General features: G+C 51.2%; 1 protein-coding gene and 1 non-coding gene across 3 annotated transcripts; one reads left to right on the top strand and one right to left on the bottom strand.

Moving 5' to 3' along the window:
• Rbck1 (RANBP2-type and C3HC4-type zinc finger containing 1) lies at nucleotides 1-15,572 on the top strand. 2 transcript variants are annotated; one of them, XM_038331187.2, is made up of 12 exons: nucleotides 1-419; nucleotides 1,367-1,511; nucleotides 4,995-5,088; nucleotides 5,865-6,063; nucleotides 7,634-7,749; nucleotides 7,824-7,997; nucleotides 8,911-9,071; nucleotides 10,096-10,207; nucleotides 12,722-12,901; nucleotides 13,220-13,318; nucleotides 13,585-13,728; nucleotides 14,968-15,572. In XM_038331187.2, exons 1-12 carry the CDS (start codon nucleotides 398-400, stop codon nucleotides 15,046-15,048), a joined length of 1,527 nt encoding a protein of 508 aa, XP_038187115.1. In that variant the 5' UTR covers nucleotides 1-397; the 3' UTR covers nucleotides 15,049-15,572. The 2 variants fall into 2 exon arrangements, with proteins under 2 accessions (XP_038187115.1, XP_041911032.1); XM_042055098.1 differs by lacking the exons at nucleotides 1-419; nucleotides 8,911-9,071 and having other exon boundaries at nucleotides 1,470-1,511.
• LOC119815930 lies at nucleotides 1,813-1,919 on the bottom strand. Its single transcript, XR_005285603.1, has one exon. It is a non-coding gene; the product is annotated as a U6 spliceosomal RNA (small nuclear RNA).
• Nucleotides 15,573-16,024: the final 452 nt, after the last annotated feature.

Raw genomic sequence — 16,024 nt, 5'->3', positions numbered from 1 at the left:
TTCTCTTCCGGGGATGCAGCCCGCTCTGTCTTCCGGGTAGCGCGAGCCGCGGGGCTGGAGTTCCGGACGCTGGGGTGCCCGCTCCGGCTGGCCTCCCTCTGTCCGTCGCTTTTGGGTCGTGGTTATCCACTGCCCACTGCGGACTTGGCCCCAGGGCTTTCTTGGCTTTCTTCGCTTTCTGTGTTCCTCGCGGGGGCCCCATCTCTTACCAATGCCTGGCCTTGGGCCCAGGGCAGTGTAATGCTGCCCGAGTGCGCCCCGGGATATCTCTTGGGCCACGCGCGAGGCCGGCTAGGGCTGAATCGCTGCTGTCCTCCCGCCCTCTCCCAGGTGACCCCAAGGTAGCATTTCTCGGGAGCAGCATCCCTTTGTGAGGGGATGGGCGCAGCCAGGCCAGATGGACGAGAAGACCAAGAAAGGTGGGCACCGACTGGAGCTGGTGGAAGTGGGCCCTGGGTTGGGTCAGTCCTGGGGTCGGAGACTCAGTGGACACAGAATATCGAACCTGGAGAGCTCCTGATTGTTAGGGAAACAGACTTCAGTTAACCAGAGTAATGCGGGGAGGGAACACTATGTGCCTCTGTCCGTTGCCCTTCCACCCAGATTCGGAGGAACACCTATAGTGTTACTGTCTTGTTTGCTGGAAACACTGCCCTAATAAAACCAAGCCCAGGGCTCTGGGCCACCTTTAGTGACCTCTTCCATTTCCTTGCATTCACTCCCACCAGCCTCCTCTGTTCGTCCACTACCTCCACTACCGGGGTGTGAACCTGGGGCTTTATGGCATGCTAGTCAAGTGCTCTGTAGCTGAGATATGCCTCCAGTCCTTGACTTTTTTTTTTTGTTGTTGTTGTTGTTGTTCAGATTCAGCCACTTCTTGCCCAAGGCCTTTGCCCATTCTCTGGCCTCTTGATACAGTCTTCCTTATTGAGCAATCCCTCATTCAGGCCTCAGTTTCCCTTCCTAGAGGTTTCCCCTGACCTCCTTATTATTGCTGGAATGGAGCACAGCCTGATTATCTTGTCAGACTTTAAAATAGAGGTTTTTGAGAAGGATCCTATTCATCGTAACCACTGTTAGGCTCCACTTGCTGGACATACAATAGAGTTCAAGAAATGCTTGTCAGATAAATGAAAGTGTGGGGGACTCTGAGCATGAGGGGAAAAGGGCACCCCATGAGTCCAGGGTGCAGGGGAGTGAAGACTGAAAAAGCACCCATTCCCCCCTAAAAAAAAAAAAAAGGACTTCAAATAGCCAGGTGCAGAAGATAACATAGGGAAACAGGACAAAGCATGCTCCAAGGTTAACCTCTCCAGCCTCCCTAAGCAAACCTGTGCTAACCTGCTTGCTCTGTGTTGATCTGCAGCAGAGGAGATGGCCCTGAGCCTCGCCCGGGCAGTGGCCGGTGGAGATGAACAGTCTGCTATGAAGTATGCCACCTGGCTGGCAGAGCAGAGGGTGCCCCTCAGGGTGCAAGTAAAGCCTGAGGTCTCCCCAACACAGGACATCAGGTGAGTGAGACTCACATTAAAGGGGCCTGGAGGCCTGGAGCTCTGTGGAGCCTGCAGTGCTGGGGATCAAACCCAGGGCCTCACGGGCAGGTCCTCCCGTAGGCTCTGAGCCTCAAGCCCTAGCTGCTACTCGGCTGTGGGCTGTGGGGTAGACAGGGTTTCTCTGTGTAACAGCCCTGGCTGGCCTGGAACTAGCTCTTGTATACCAGAGCTGGCCTTGAACTCACAGAGATCCTCCTGTTTCTGCCTCCCAAGTGGTGGGATTAAAGGCATGCGCCACCACTGCCCGCAGGTTCTTTTTTTTTTTTTTTAGGGGACCTTGCACAATGGTGTCATCCTTGCTCAGGGTTTATGCAGATCTTCCCTCTGACGTTCCAGTTTTAGTGTCTGTGCTGCCAAAGCAAGCACAGGTTCATTCTCTTAGGTGTATAGAAGCCGGAGAGGTTCCAGGAGACAGTTCTCTCCTTCCCACTGTTGGATCTGGTCAACAGATCAACAGGCTTGCACAGCAAGGGCGTTTACCCACCGAGTCATCTTCCCAACCTTTGTTTTTTATTTTTGAATTTATTTTTTGTTTTTAGAGATCAAGACTTACTCCATAGTCCAAGTAAGCCTATATATCACTGTGTAGCCCAGGCTAGCCTTCAACTCAAGACAGTTTTGTCTCCAGAGTATTAGAATTACTGGTACTCACTACCAGACCTGGTAAAATAGTAACTTTGGGTTTTATTTTGTTACTATAAGGCTTCCATAATTTGTTTAGCTTCTGTGGCAGTGGTTCTCAACACGACCTAATGCTGGGACTCTTTAATACAGTTCTTCATGTTGTGATGACTTCCAACCATAGAACTATTTTTTGTTGCTACTTCATAGCTGTGATTTTGCGATTATGTATTATAATGTAAATATCTGTGTTTTCTGATGGTCTTTGGTGGCCCTACTCCCCAAAGGGGTCACAACCCATAGAACTGCTGTTCTGTGGGGTTGATAGTATTATAATTATGGAATTGTTCACTGAAATGAGCATTGCAATAAACTCCTAAGATAATTTGAAGGTTAGACTCAGTTCTGAGCTGGGTGTGGTGATGCATTTAGGTGATAGAAGCAGGAGGAGCAGAAGTTTCAGAGCTAGCGTGAATACATGAAACTATATCTCACAAGAACACCGAAACAAACAACAAAAACTATGAGAATGTGGACAGAAAACTTGAGTCTTTGTATGTCTGTTTATTTCTGAGTTTGTTAGTTTGTTTTGTTTTTCAAGACAGGGTTCCTCTGTGTAGCCCTAGCTGTCCTGGACCCGCTCTGTAGACCAGGCTGGCTCAGACTCACAGAGATCCACCTGTTTCTTCCTCCTGAATGTTGGGTTAAAGGCATGAGCCACCACCACCACCCGACTTTTTGTTTTTGTTTTTTTTACTGTTGCTTGGGTATCAAAATCATTTTCCTACCCCAGGCGTGTGGGACATGCCTGCAACAGCAGCGCTTAAGAGACGGGTTAATATCTGCGTCAGAGTTCAGCCTGTTAGCCTGTCCTACATAGTCCATTTCCAAACCAGTCAGTGTTGAGTAATGAGCCTGAGTATTTAAAACAATAACAACAAACAACAACAACAAAATCATTTTCTGGAATAGTTTCAGTACTTCCTGGAGTAGTTTCAGAATAGGGGCTGCTGAGATAGCATTTTGCTATGGAGTCCAGGCTGGTCTAGAACTTGGGGCTGTCTTGCCTTGCCTGACTGCCTCTCTCTGATGCAGTGTTTCCCATGGCTCTCCAAGGTCTTAGAAAGCTGGACTCTGGTCCTATGCTGTAGGTTATCTGTTTTCTTTTGAGGTCAGCTCAGTTTTTCATTTTTATTATCATTTTTCATGCTTCTGGGCCTTTCAACAATGTTTCAGGAGTCAGGCATGGTGGCACACATCTATAATGCTAGCTGGCATTTGGAAGTCTGAGGCAGGAGGATGATGAGTGCCAGGCTAGTCTAGGCTGCATAGTGAGATCCTGTCTCAAAACAAACAAACACAATAAAATACGTTTGCAGATCTTTGAGAAAGTGATGCCTAAAATACTAGAGTAATGCTGGGCGGTGGTGGCGCACGCCTTTAGTCCCAGTACTCAGGAGACAGAGGCAGGCGGATCTGAGTTCGAGGCTAATCTAGTCTCTAGAGCTAGTTCTAGGACAGCCAGGGCTACACAAAGAACATGTGGCCTCCATGGTGGCGTGAGTCCCTGAGGTGTTTGACGCTCTAGGTTCAATCTCCAGCACTGCAAGCAAAGTCAGACATCGTTTGGAATGATTCAGTTTGGACTTAAGTTGCCATGAGGTTATTGATTGCTACTGCAACAAAGGCTGCCACAGTATGTTTCTGTCTGGAAAAGGGTGTGGCAGGGCCTGGCTCTGCCCGATGGAAAAGATTAAGTGGGTTAAAGTGATTAGTGCCACTAGTATCCAGGTGTGTGTTCAACACACATGCCGCTCGCTCACGTGGCAGAAGAGAGGGACAGATGGAGCCAGGGCAGACCGTAATCCTATACTTTGGTGAGGGAAGAGGGAGGATCAGGAGTTCAAAGCCAGCCTGATCTACATGGGATCCTGTTTCAAACAAAACCAAACCAGAAGACTCTCCCCTTCACCCACAGAAAAGTTTGCCAGGCTTGGTGACAGCTTCTTGGGAGGCTAAAGCTGATAGATGATAAGTTCAAATGCCTTGGCAATTTACTGACCCTGTCTTAAGTTAAAAATAAAGGGCTAGGACATGTGGGGGTGGGGATCCAGAGAGACCCTCTCCAGGTGGCTATCCCTGCAGGTTGTTCTGGTTAGCTTTCTATGGCTGTAATAAACACTGTGACCAAAAGCAAGTTGGGAGGAAAGGGGGATTTTAGCTTATACATCCCAGGTTATGTTCCATCACTGAGGGAAGTCAGGCCAGGAACTCTAGCAGGAGCCTGGAGGCAGGAACTGATGCAGATACCATGGAGGAGTGCTTCTTACTGGTTGCTCCCAATTGCTCCTATTGCTTCTTAATACAGCCCAGGACCACTGCCCCGAGGGGCAATGCCCAGAACTGGGCTGGAGAGTTCGCTCAGCAGTTTATAAATGTTTGTTGCTCTTGTGGAAGACCTAGGTTTGGTTCGCAGCCCCCACACGGTGGCTCTATTCTCTTTGTATTTGACATCATTTTCTGTCTGGTACAGGTACTAAGCACACAAGTGGTACGCATATTTACTTACAGGCAAACCCTCATACACATGAAATAAGGTAAATCTTTTTAAAAAATTGATGTTTAAAAAGGAAAGAAAATGCCCCACAGGCTTGCTTATATACCAATTTGACGGAAGCATTTTTTGTTTCAATTAATAGTTTCTCTTTTAACTTGTACATGTTGACAGAAATCTAACCAGCACACAGCACCTGCACACATGCAGGTGTGAACATTCCCACACTGGTAACCCAAATCCATGCCTCTCTTTCTTTCCCACAGGCTGTGTGTGAGCGTGGAGGATGCCTACATGCACACCGTCACCATCTGGCTCACAGTGCGCCCTGATATGACAGTGGCCTCCCTCAAGGACATGGTGAGTGAGGGGCTGGAGGCAGGTGGGCCCTTCTCTGCTCTCCTCATCCTCTCTGTGTGCCTCCCACCCCAAATTTTTGCTGTGGTCAAACACCTGCTAGAAACAGCTTGAGGAGAGGCTGTTTTGGCTCACAGCTCAGAGCACATGTGCGTCATGGGAAAGGGTGGTGTTCGAGAGACTCCATCGAGGGGCCAGGAGCTCACAGCTGCGGCTAGTTTTCCTTCTGCTCCTCTTTAAACTCTTTTAGAGCTATTTATCCTACTTTATGTGTATGAATGTTTGTCTGCATGTGTGTATTGCATCATGTGTGTGCCTGTTGGATCCCCTGGCCTGGGTTATGGATGATTGTGAGCCACCATGTGGGTGGTGATAATTGAACTGGGTCCTCTGTAAGAGCAACAAGTTCTCCTAAACACTCACCATCTCTCCAGCCCTCCTCTCTCACCTTTTGTAAATATGAGGTTTCACTATGTAACCCTGGGTGGTCTGGCACTCATTTGTAGACCAGACTGGCCTCGAGTTTACAGAGATCAAAGGTGTGTGCCCGCCACCATGCCTGGCCTTAGTTGTTGCTCTTCATATGGCCAGGCAGGGAGCCGAGAACAGGGCGAAAGCAGGGTAGGCTCTGACCCTCAGAGCCAGCCTTCAGTGGCCCACGATGACAGCCAGGGCTTCCACAGTTTCAGGAAGCATCATCCCCAGCTTGGATCAAGTGTTCAGATATGAGTGTGGCAGTAGATATTTTACTTTGAAACTATAACTGCCCCCTCCTCCAGGTATTTCTAGATTATGGCTTTCCACCCAGCCTGCAGCAGTGGGTGGTTGGACAGAGGCTGGCACGAGACCAGGAGACCCTGCATTCACATGGTGTTCGGCGGAATGGAGACAGTGCCTACCTCTACCTGCTGTCTGCCTGCAGCACCTCCCTCAACCCTCAGGAGCTGCAGCGGCAGCGGCAGCTTCGCATGTTGGAAGGTGAAGCTCTCTCTCAGGGATGCGCTGGAGGGCCCTGTCCATGGCAGAGGGTGTCAGATGGGAGAGAGTTTTTGTAGAGCGCTCGAGCGGGGCTGGCATGCGGAGAGGGGCTGTGTGACCCTGAGCACGCTCATTCTGTCTGTCCCCCAGCTCTCCATGTTTCTGTTTGTGCATACGGGGAATGTAGCTAGGGTTTAGTATGCTTGCCTGTATTGCAGTATTTCAGACCTGTAGAAAAGTTTCACAGTTGTTTAGAGAGACATTTTTCTTTTTTAACTTTACCCCGGGTGCAGAATCTCAGGAAATGAGATCTTCCTCCTCTGATACTTACACAGTTTTTAAAGGCCGTTCTTCTGAACAACTCTTCAGTGTGGGAAATTAGCATTTATGAAGTGCAGTGGGTTTTGTTTGTTTTTTGTTTTGATACAGGGTTTTTGTTTAGCCCTGGCTGTCCTATAACCCTTCCAAGTCCACTGCTGCCCAGCTTTTTTTTTTTTTTAATTACATTTATTGGGTCAGGCATAGTGGCACACACTTTTTGTTTTTTGTTGTTGTTTTTTTGTGGTGTTTTTTTTGTTTGTTTGTTTTGGTTTTTTTGAGACAGGGTTTCTCTAGCTTTTGAGCCTGTTCTGGAACTTGCTCTGTAGACTAGGCTGGCCTTGAACTCACAGAGATCCACCTGCCTCTGCCTCCCAAGTGCTGGGATTAAAGGTGTGCATCACCATTGCCCACCAAATTTTAGGTTTTTTTTTTTTTTGAGACAGGGTTTCTCTGTAGCTTTGGAGCCTGTCCTAGAGCTATCTCTTGTAGACCAGACTGGCCTCGAACTCACAGGGATCCACCTGCCTCTGCCTCCCGAGTGCTGAGATTAAAGGTGTGCGCCACCACCACACAGTTTGGCACACACTTTTAATCCCAGCACTTGAGAGGTAGAGGCAGGCAGATCTCTGAGTTCAAGACCAGCCAGGAATACAGATTGAGTTCTAGGACAGCCAAAACTATATGAGAAACCCTGTCTTAAAAAAGTAAAACAACCCCCCCCCCAAAGTAAGTCAATAATTTAAAAATTGCATTTATTTATGCATGTATCTGTACACATGCCACATACACATACATACATGTGGAGGGAAGAGGACAATTTGCAGGAGTCAGTTCCCTCCCCGTTATATGGCCCACGAGCTTACACTTGGGTCATCGGGCTCGGTGGCGAGCACCTCTGCCGACTGAATCCTCTCTCTGGCTGACACAGCGCAGCCAGTGTCCTTGGTGGCGCTGCCACGTCTCAGCCCCTCTCAGTCCTGGTCCCCTCAGGTCCCTGGTTGCCCTCCTGACTGGATGCAGGTCTTTTTCTTCTTGGTGGGCATTTCAACATGGTGGAGGCAGCTCTTACTCTCAAAAGGGAGGGTGGTCATGATGGTCCAGTTAGAGGTGAGGCAAAGCCTTGGTCTTGGGGTATCCTGGATACCCCCCTTTAGGAAGAGAGTTGTGAGGTGACTCAGGTGGGGTATGCCTACCTGCTTCAGCGTGTGGATACCTGGGCAGCCTGGATGCACACATACTCCTTCTGCAGATTTGGGCTTCAAGGACCTCACCCTGCAGCCACGGGGCCCCTTGGAGCCTGTCCTTCCCAAGCTCAGGCCCCACCAGGAGCCGGTGCAGCCAGATGCAGCCCCAGAGTCGCCACCGGTAAGCACCTTACTTCATGTGTGCCTTGTCTTCTCTGTCCAACCCAGCCGAGCTCACACCCCCTCTGCATCCAGGTGGGCTGGCAGTGCCCTGGCTGCACTTTCATCAACAAACCCACACGACCTGGGTGTGAAATGTGCTGTCGTGCAAGGCCTGAAACCTACCAGATACCTGCCTCATACCAGCCTGATGAGGAGGAGCGAGCACGCCTGGCTGGTGAGGAGGAGGCGCTGCGCCAGTACCAGCAGGTGGGCACGCGGGTCTAGGGGCAGACATATGCAGGCTGGTGGAGGAAGGCCTAAGCCAGAAAGGGAACACCTGCAAACTGCTGTGTCCCTGGCTACTGCCAGTCCCCTCTCGAGCACACTGCTGAGCCATAACCTTGCCCTTGACTGAGAGCTGCCTCTCTCCGAGGCCAGTTCTGTGGCTGAGACTCACTCCTCTGGTGTGATGCCCAGCCAGGCTCCTCACTTGTTCTGAATCCTCACTTTGACTTGCCTACCACCCATGTATATAAGCATTCTGGCTGTGCCAACAATACTTCCATCTGTGACCCTAACTCTGCTATGCTATGCCCAAACCTCAGTCCATGGCCTGTAACCTCATCTTGGCTCCCACTCTACCCACCTCTTTTCCCTTCCTCTCTCATGGACTGTCTTCCTGTGCCCCTTGGGAGTAACTCTGTCCTCTCTCACTTCCCCAGAGTAGTCAGACAGTTCCCACCACAGACACAATCCACAGACACCCAACTCTGGTACTCCCTGCTCCAAGAGCATCTTCCTGCCCCACCTCATTTCCTTTGGATTCAGTGCAGCCTGCCCAGCCTTGACCACGACCCCATGCCTAGCCGCCATGCCTTCCCTGCAGCCCGGCTCTCCCTCCATCTTTGACTTTTCCTCCACCACTGCTCCAGCCCCACCCTGCTTACCCTGTGGACCCTCTACTCCCCCTTCTACCCTGAGCCTCTTCTTTCTCTACCTCCCTTGTCCCTCACCTGGCTTCCTACTCTGCTGTAGCCCCACCCTCGCTGTCTTGGCCTGCCCATAGTCCCAGCCCACCATGCCTTGCTGCCCCCCATACTACCCCAGCCTTGTCCCACTTCCCACCTGACCAACTGAGACCCTGACCCACCCGGTGGCCCTGCCCTGCCCGTGTGCCCAGCGGAAGCAGCAGCAGCAGGAGGGGAACTACCTGCAGCACGTGCAGCTGGAGCAGAGGAGCCTGGTGCTGAACACTGAGCCTGCTGAGTGCCCTGTGTGCTACTCAGTGCTGGCGCCCGGCGAGGCCGTGGTGCTGCGTGAGTGTCTGCACACCTTCTGCAGGTGCGGCCCAACTCCCGCTAGGAACAGTGCTTACCAAAGCCACAGAGAAAGTGTGTGTGGCCTTGTTCTTTATCTCCTTGGATGCCCACAAAATGCCATTTTTGCATGAAGTGTGGCTCGTGCCTGGAATACCAGTACTCAGGAAGTGGAGGCGAGAGGATGAGAAGTTCAAGAATAGCTTCAACTGTATAGTGAGTTCAAGGCCAGCAGGGCTACACGAGGCCTTGTCTCAAAAATCCAAAGAAAAAGGAAAGGGGACAGACAATCCAAGCATCCATGTTGTCAAGGCTACACAACTTGTAAGAAGCTCAGAAATAAGACAAGCGTTCTGGCTCTAGAGCCACTGCCCTTCCTCACTACCGGTTACTGCCCTGGCATATGTAAAGACATTTGGGCCAAGCTCTGACACCCCACAGCATTCTGTTCTGTAGTGTATGCAGTCTTCCCTTTGGGTCTCTGTGCAGCCCTTCTACCCGTGAGCACCATAATGGGCCCTGATGGAGTGCCCCTGTCTAGCTTATGTGCCGGGTGTGTGTGTGTCTATGTTAATGTTTACAATGCCACATGCAAGTAACTAGGTTGTGAGCCTTGCTCAAGTTGTGGGTGGCAGGACTAGCAGCCCTTGAGGAAGTCATGCTGGAGCAGAGGCTGGAAAGCTGTCTGTCTGAAAATGTCAGGGAGCAGAGGGGTGGTGGGGTGGTGGGACAGGATAGTTGAGCCTGTGCGGTGACAAGCTCTAGCAGCCCTGGTCCTCTTTGGGTGGTACCTCTGTAGTGCTGAGAGTCAGCATTTGCACCAGCTAGAGAGACAAGGACCAAGGAGGAGGTTACTGCAGTCACCTGGGCAGGCATGCCAGTGCCCTAGATCAGAGAGAGGCAGGGATGGTGGCATGGATAGAAGTGAGGCTTTGGTAATGGGTTGAAGAGAGGTATGGGAAGGAAGGGCCCTGGGATTAGGCCCTACCACCTGAGGGCTGGAGTCCCCGTGGGGGGTTGGAATGAGCCTAACTGGACACTCTCTCCAGGGAGTGCCTGCAGGGCACCATCCGAAACAGTCAGGAGGCGGAGGTGTCCTGCCCCTTCATTGACAGCACCTACTCGTGCCCTGGCAAGCTGCTGGAGAGGGAGATCCGGGCGGTAAGGCCACGGGATGGGAGGGATTCCGAGTCCTGGGAGCTGGCCCTGATCTGGCAGCAGGCACAGGAGCATAGACCACCTGCATCCCGAGAGGGGTCATCCGGAGTGCCAGGGCAGCATTGGAGGGTGTGGAAGAAACCTTAGATGCTTTAACCTCACCAGTGCGGCAAGGGCTAGAGGGGTTTAGGGTGGGTGGGAGCTGTGGCTACAGCCTGGCCCTGTAACCTCACGCCACTCAGCCTCTGCTCTGTCCTTGGCCAGCACCAAAGGTGGCGTCTGCTATTGTGCTCAGGCTTGTGCAGCTGCTGCGTCAGCTGCTTTTGCTTTGTAAGGGTCACTCCAGACCTGGTGCCTTAGAGTGCTCTGGTTTGTGAATTGCAAAGTAGTGCTCCCTCGTGGGCGGAGCTGGGGTCTCTGTGCTTCAGGGTCGTCTCCTGGCTTGTCTGCTCAATCCCCTCCATAAACAGGCGGTCCAGGCCTGGCCTATGGCAGTGGTTAGGGGTCAGTGTTGCAAACACAACTCTGTGTAGACTGCTTTGTTGTCTTCCTGGTGACTGGTGTAAATTAATATGCTTAGGCCCATGTCCCCTGTGGGGGCCAGCAGGAACAGTGGACTGACATCCTGTGGTAATATGGCCATTCAGGGGTAAAAATGGGAGCAGAATTGGCATGGCAGCCCACACTGTCACCCCAGCACTGCTGAGGCGTCAGGACAAAGTTTAGAGCCGCTGGGTAGAGCGCTTATCTAGCAAGCACAGTACCTGGGTTTGACAGAGAAGCAGGATCAGAGTGGCCAGGGTCCAGATGGGAGACCCCAGGCATGCACAGATCCCCCTTCTTCCCATTGCTCCTGTCTCTGACCATGTTTCTCCTGGAGCCCCCCAAAACTTTACCAAATGTTTCTCAGGCTCAAGGGGCTCTGCTGAGGTGGGAAGGGGATCTGAGAGAGTAGAACTTGGAGAATTTCAGTTTTATATTCAAAGCAGCTTTTACCTTGTCCATGGGCTTCTGAGTGGGTAAGCTCCTGAGCCTTGCTGAAGTATCTGATCATGCTCTGGAGAGAAGGCCGCCCTGCTAAAGGCCATATTCATCCAAGGGGCTGCATATGAACACCTAGAAATCCTCAGGTCCTTATTCTTCAGGTGTGGCAGTGGGGAGGCAGGTGTCAGCAGAATGGCATGGTGATGGTGACAGAATAGCCAGGGGGCAGCACATGTCTTTAATCCCATCACTCAGGAGGCAGAGGCAAGTTAATCTCTGAGTTCCAGGACAGCCAGGACTACATAGAGAAATCCTATCTCAAAACAAACAACAAACTAACAAAAGGGTGGCAGAAAATAAGAGAAATGAAAGAAAAAGCAGCCCCAACTCTGCAGGCCCTAGCATTTTGTCTTATTTCCTTCTTTCTCAGCAGATAATATTTTGTTGTTTTTCTTTTCTTTTCTTTTTTTTTTTTTTTTTTTTTTTTTTGAGACAGTGTCTCACTATGTAGTCTTAGCTAGCTTGTCTCACAGAGATCCACCTAATGGTGCCCTCTGAGTGCTGGGGTTAAAGGCATGTACTACTGTTCCCAGATATGTATGTGTGTGTATATATACACACACACACACACATACACATGTATGTATACACATATACACATACACATATTTATTTTTTTAAAGTTACATTTATGTGTATATCAATATGAGTGTGCAACACACAGCATGTGTATGGAGCTCAGAGGACAACTGGTCAGAATCAATTCTGTCTTTTCAACCACGTGGATCTCAGAGATCAAATTCGGGTTGGTAGGTTCTGCAGCAAACACCTTTGCCTATTGTGCCATTTCTTTGGTCCCAGGCAGTATTTTCAAGGTAAAGATCATTCACTGTTACTCACACATGACAGAATGGGCCCCTTACAGGTGTATAGGTCTGTGAGTTTTGCTTACACTAAGCACCACCCAGCTAAGATGCAGAACAGAGGCCTGACTCCCCCTCACTGACTTGCTGTTTGCCACTACTTAAGGAGCCGTTCAGCTCTCTCTGGCATACCTTGTCCTGTCTCCCCTCAGCAGTTCAGCCTTCCTTGCTAGGAAGTGCAGCAGCCTCCTAGAATACTGCCTGGGGACTCCTCCATGTGAAACAGACTTATGGGATATGGAGGGCACCAGAAGATGGTTAAGTCTGGGACATTGCCACATTGTTTGCAGAGTGCAGTGTACCTGGATCCTGATTTGTCTTTGAGACTAGCTCTTGCTGTTTCCTATAGGGTGGCTTTGAACTCTAGTGATCCTTCTGCCTCAGTCTTCAAAATACTGGGATTTAATGGCTTGTGCCACTATGTTGGCCAGCTCTTGGGAATTCAAGGCCAGCCTTTATTACATAAACCCTATCAAAAAAAAAAAAAAAAAAAAAAAAAAGGGTGGGGGCATGGGACTAGGTTGAGGTGCTGGGTTTCCTGGGAGTATTTGATAGGGGGATAGCGTCTGCTGGTATGCTGAACCCCAACAACAAAGCCATGTTTGTGCAGCTCCTGTCCCCCGAGGACTACCAGCGCTTCCTAGATCTGGGCGTGTCTATCGCAGAGAACCGCAGCACCTTGAGCTACCACTGCAAGACCCCTGACTGCAGGGGCTGGTGCTTCTTCGAGGATGATGTCAACGAGTTCGCCTGTCCTGTATGCTCCCATGTCAACTGTCTGCTCTGTAAGGTGGGACAGGGCCCACGTGGCCTCTTGCCTTCATCTGGCTAGGGCTTGCTGTGACTGGCTACGGCAACTGCAGAAGCTGTTTTAGGGTTATAGAGCCTATCAGCACTAAAGCAAATAGGATTTATATTCGGCTCCTACTGATGACCCTGGCTCCACCTCCCTGGACCCTGTGGGATCTGTAATATGGGTATAAGTTTTGTAAGTGAGGGCTTCCACTGATGGCACTCAGAGGCACTCAGTGCCAGTGGCGGGCCTCTTCTGCCGCTTCCAGCGCAAGCCCTAGGGGAAACGTCTCACTCAGAGCCCCTTGTCCTGCAGGCCATCCATGAGCGCATGAATTGCAAGGAGTATCAGGATGACTTGGCCCTTCGGGCTCAGAATGATGTGGCTGCCCGGCAGACAACAGAGATGCTAAGGGTAAGTCAGGGTCTTAGCAAGGGCCTAGGGACTTATCTTCTAGATGCTTCTTGGGGAGGACTAAGTTCACATATTCTTGGAGGTTTACCCACTCTTCTGGCTGCACCATTTCAAAGTGGGACTTCCAGTAGGGTGTCAGGTGCGGAGCTACAGGAAGAGTCTGGGTTGGGAGTCCTCAGGGACAGAGGAGCAGCTAGCCATGCCAGGCTCTGAGGGAGGGTACACTGCGGAGGGCAGGGCCAGGGTCTCAGTAGCTACCCTTCCAGGTGATGTTGCAGCAGGGTGAGGCGATGTACTGCCCACAGTGCCGGATTGTGGTGCAGAAGAAGGACGGCTGTGACTGGATCCGCTGCACTGTCTGCCACACTGAGATCTGCTGGGTCACCAAGGGTCCACGCTGGGGCCCTGGGGTGAGTCTTCAGGGTACTGGAGGGTTGAGGGTGCTATAGTTACTGGGGTGGGACTCAAAACTTCCAGCCATCAACAAAGTTATTTAATTTTGAGGCAGGGTCTCAGTATGTAGCCCTGGCTGACCTGGATCTCACTATGTAGACCAGGCTGCCCTCTAAAGAGAGCTACCTGGCTCTGCCTCCCAAGTGCTGAAAGGTGTGTGCCACCGAACCTGGCTTAATATTATGTTGTATTTGTCTGCACCTCTGTGTGAGAGGGGGAGGGAAGGAGGTGGGGAATGCGGCCAGTGCTCATGTGGAGGTCAGGACAGCTCAGTGGGGTTCGTCCTCTCCTTCCGTCTTGATGTCAGCAGTCTTGTGTGACACGACCTTTGATCTGCTACACCTTCTCACCAGCTCAGGGGAAGATTTTGTTTCTTTTTGGTTTTTGTTGTTTTTCCAAAACAGGGTTTCTGTGTGTAGTTTTGACTGTTCTAGAACTCACTCTGTAGCCCAGGCTGGCCTCCAGCTCACAGAGATCCACCTCTCTCTGCCTCCTGAGTGCTTTATTTCCAGCTGGTTTTCTTCTTTCCCTCTTAGATTGTTTCTCACTCTGTAGCCCTGGCTGGCTTGGAATTTGTGGTAGTTCTCCTGCCTCAGCCTCCTGGTGGAGATTATAGTATGTGTCACCTTGCTGGACTTGAGGGCTAAGAACTTTTACATCTTAAGAATTTCTCTTAAATTATCAAAAGGCCACAGTAAATAGTCCTGTAGCCTGCCCATCCCAGCCTTTTGCCTCTTGCCTACAGCTGTTGTGGTAGCAAAGCTTCTTGCTGCTCTGCCTGGGGGAGAGCAAGTCTGGGTCAGCAGAGTTGGAAGAGGGATTGCAAATCACTCCCTCTGGCACATATTTCCCACCTCTCAACTTCAGATCCCTCTCCATGGAGTGGAGACAGTGTCAGGGCTTAGAGACAGGTGGTACAGAGGGAACTGGACTATTTCCCTCTACCCAGGTGCTGATCCACCTGCAGCCGCAGCCCCTTCCCTCTCTGGCCTGGAGAGGAAGTCCATGGAGTTGAGGATGCTGAAGGGATTGGGTTGGGGCCGAAAGGCTTTCATGGCTGCCTCCTTCAGGTTGCTGAGGCAGGAGGGCTTCTGACAGCCACTTTGACCTTCTGATGGGCTCTGCCTTGGGCAGATGGAGTGACTTGGGGGATACCCTGTTGAACCACCCTGATACCTTCTTTTCTCTTCCTTCAGGGCCCAGGGGACACCAGTGGGGGCTGCCGCTGCCGGGTCAATGGAGTTCCTTGCCATCCTAGCTGTCAGAACTGCCACTGAGTTGAAGATACTGGCCCTCAATATTGACCCAGAACCACACGTGTAGCAGCTAACAGCAGGACTAGGCCAGGGGTTTTAGCTCTGGTTTGAGAAGGCCCTGAGCTCCACTGCAAGCCTGCTTGCTGTGTTAACAAGAGCCCCAGCTGAGCTGGTGTCATGGGGATTCCACTGCCTGTGTTGCTCCATGGAATTGACCAGACTATGGCCCTGAGCAGATACCCTACCCTTACTAGCCACCAGCCTTAATTAAACACAGCCCTGGCCTAAGGCCTGGATGGCTAGTGTTCTGAGCCTCCAAGTGACTGCTCTCCCTCAGCATGCTTCCCGAGGACCCACAGCCTCATCCTTTGCCTTGCTGGCTTTCTGGGCACTTTTGCTGCTGTTGCTGTTAAAGGCCTGGCACCTCTTAGGGCTGCTATGAACCCAAGCAGGTAGATTGGTAGGTCAGAACACATAGCCCATAGGGTCCAGCTCTGCACCCCTCTTTCTTTGTTGAATAGTGAAATAAAGTTGTTTTCCAAGAAGGAAGGTATGTTGTGCTTGAGGGAGTAAACGTCCTAGGCTGAATGCTACAGAGGCAGGATGGGGAGCTCTGAGTGCTTGGAACAGCACCTGGAGGTGATCTGTTGGCCTGGGAGGTTGTGGGAATCAGGCTGGCTCAGCTCTGGCACCACCATGTCTAACTCCTGGGACAAGCATTGCTAGGGCCGATATTAGCCTGTTCTGGCAAAATTTGCCGAGAAGGGCTTGAAGGTGAGAGGAAAGCCACAGTAACAGCTACAGACTGGGAGGAAAGGCTTGGCTGTTCCCCCCTTCTCCTGGGCATCTAACAAGGGGTTCAGTCTACTTACAGTCGGGCCGGAGGCGAGGCTCTGCTGCTGGTGTCTGTTCTCGTGCTTTCCCTCCACTCTGACCCACCCAGTCCCTTCTGAGACCGAGTACTGCTGTCTTCCCACACTGTGATTCCTAACAGCAG

Source organism: Arvicola amphibius, chromosome 5 (assembly GCF_903992535.2).
Source record: "Arvicola amphibius chromosome 5, mArvAmp1.2, whole genome shotgun sequence".
NCBI lineage: Eukaryota > Metazoa > Chordata > Mammalia > Rodentia > Cricetidae > Arvicola > Arvicola amphibius.
This window is presented reverse-complemented; position numbering and strand designations above follow the sequence as displayed.

What these genes read in the sequence shown, in the direction of transcription:
- Rbck1 (XM_038331187.2), top strand. Translation starts at nt 398, where the DNA reads ATGGACGAGAAGACCAAGAAAG. An exon ending in GGACGAGAAGACCAAGAAAG is followed by an intron (nt 420 to 1,366) that starts GTGGGCACCGAC and finishes GTTGATCTGCAG; the next exon opens with CAGAGGAGATGGCCCTGAGC. An exon ending in TCCCCAACACAGGACATCAG is followed by an intron (nt 1,512 to 4,994) that starts GTGAGTGAGACT and finishes TCTTTCCCACAG; the next exon opens with GCTGTGTGTGAGCGTGGAGG.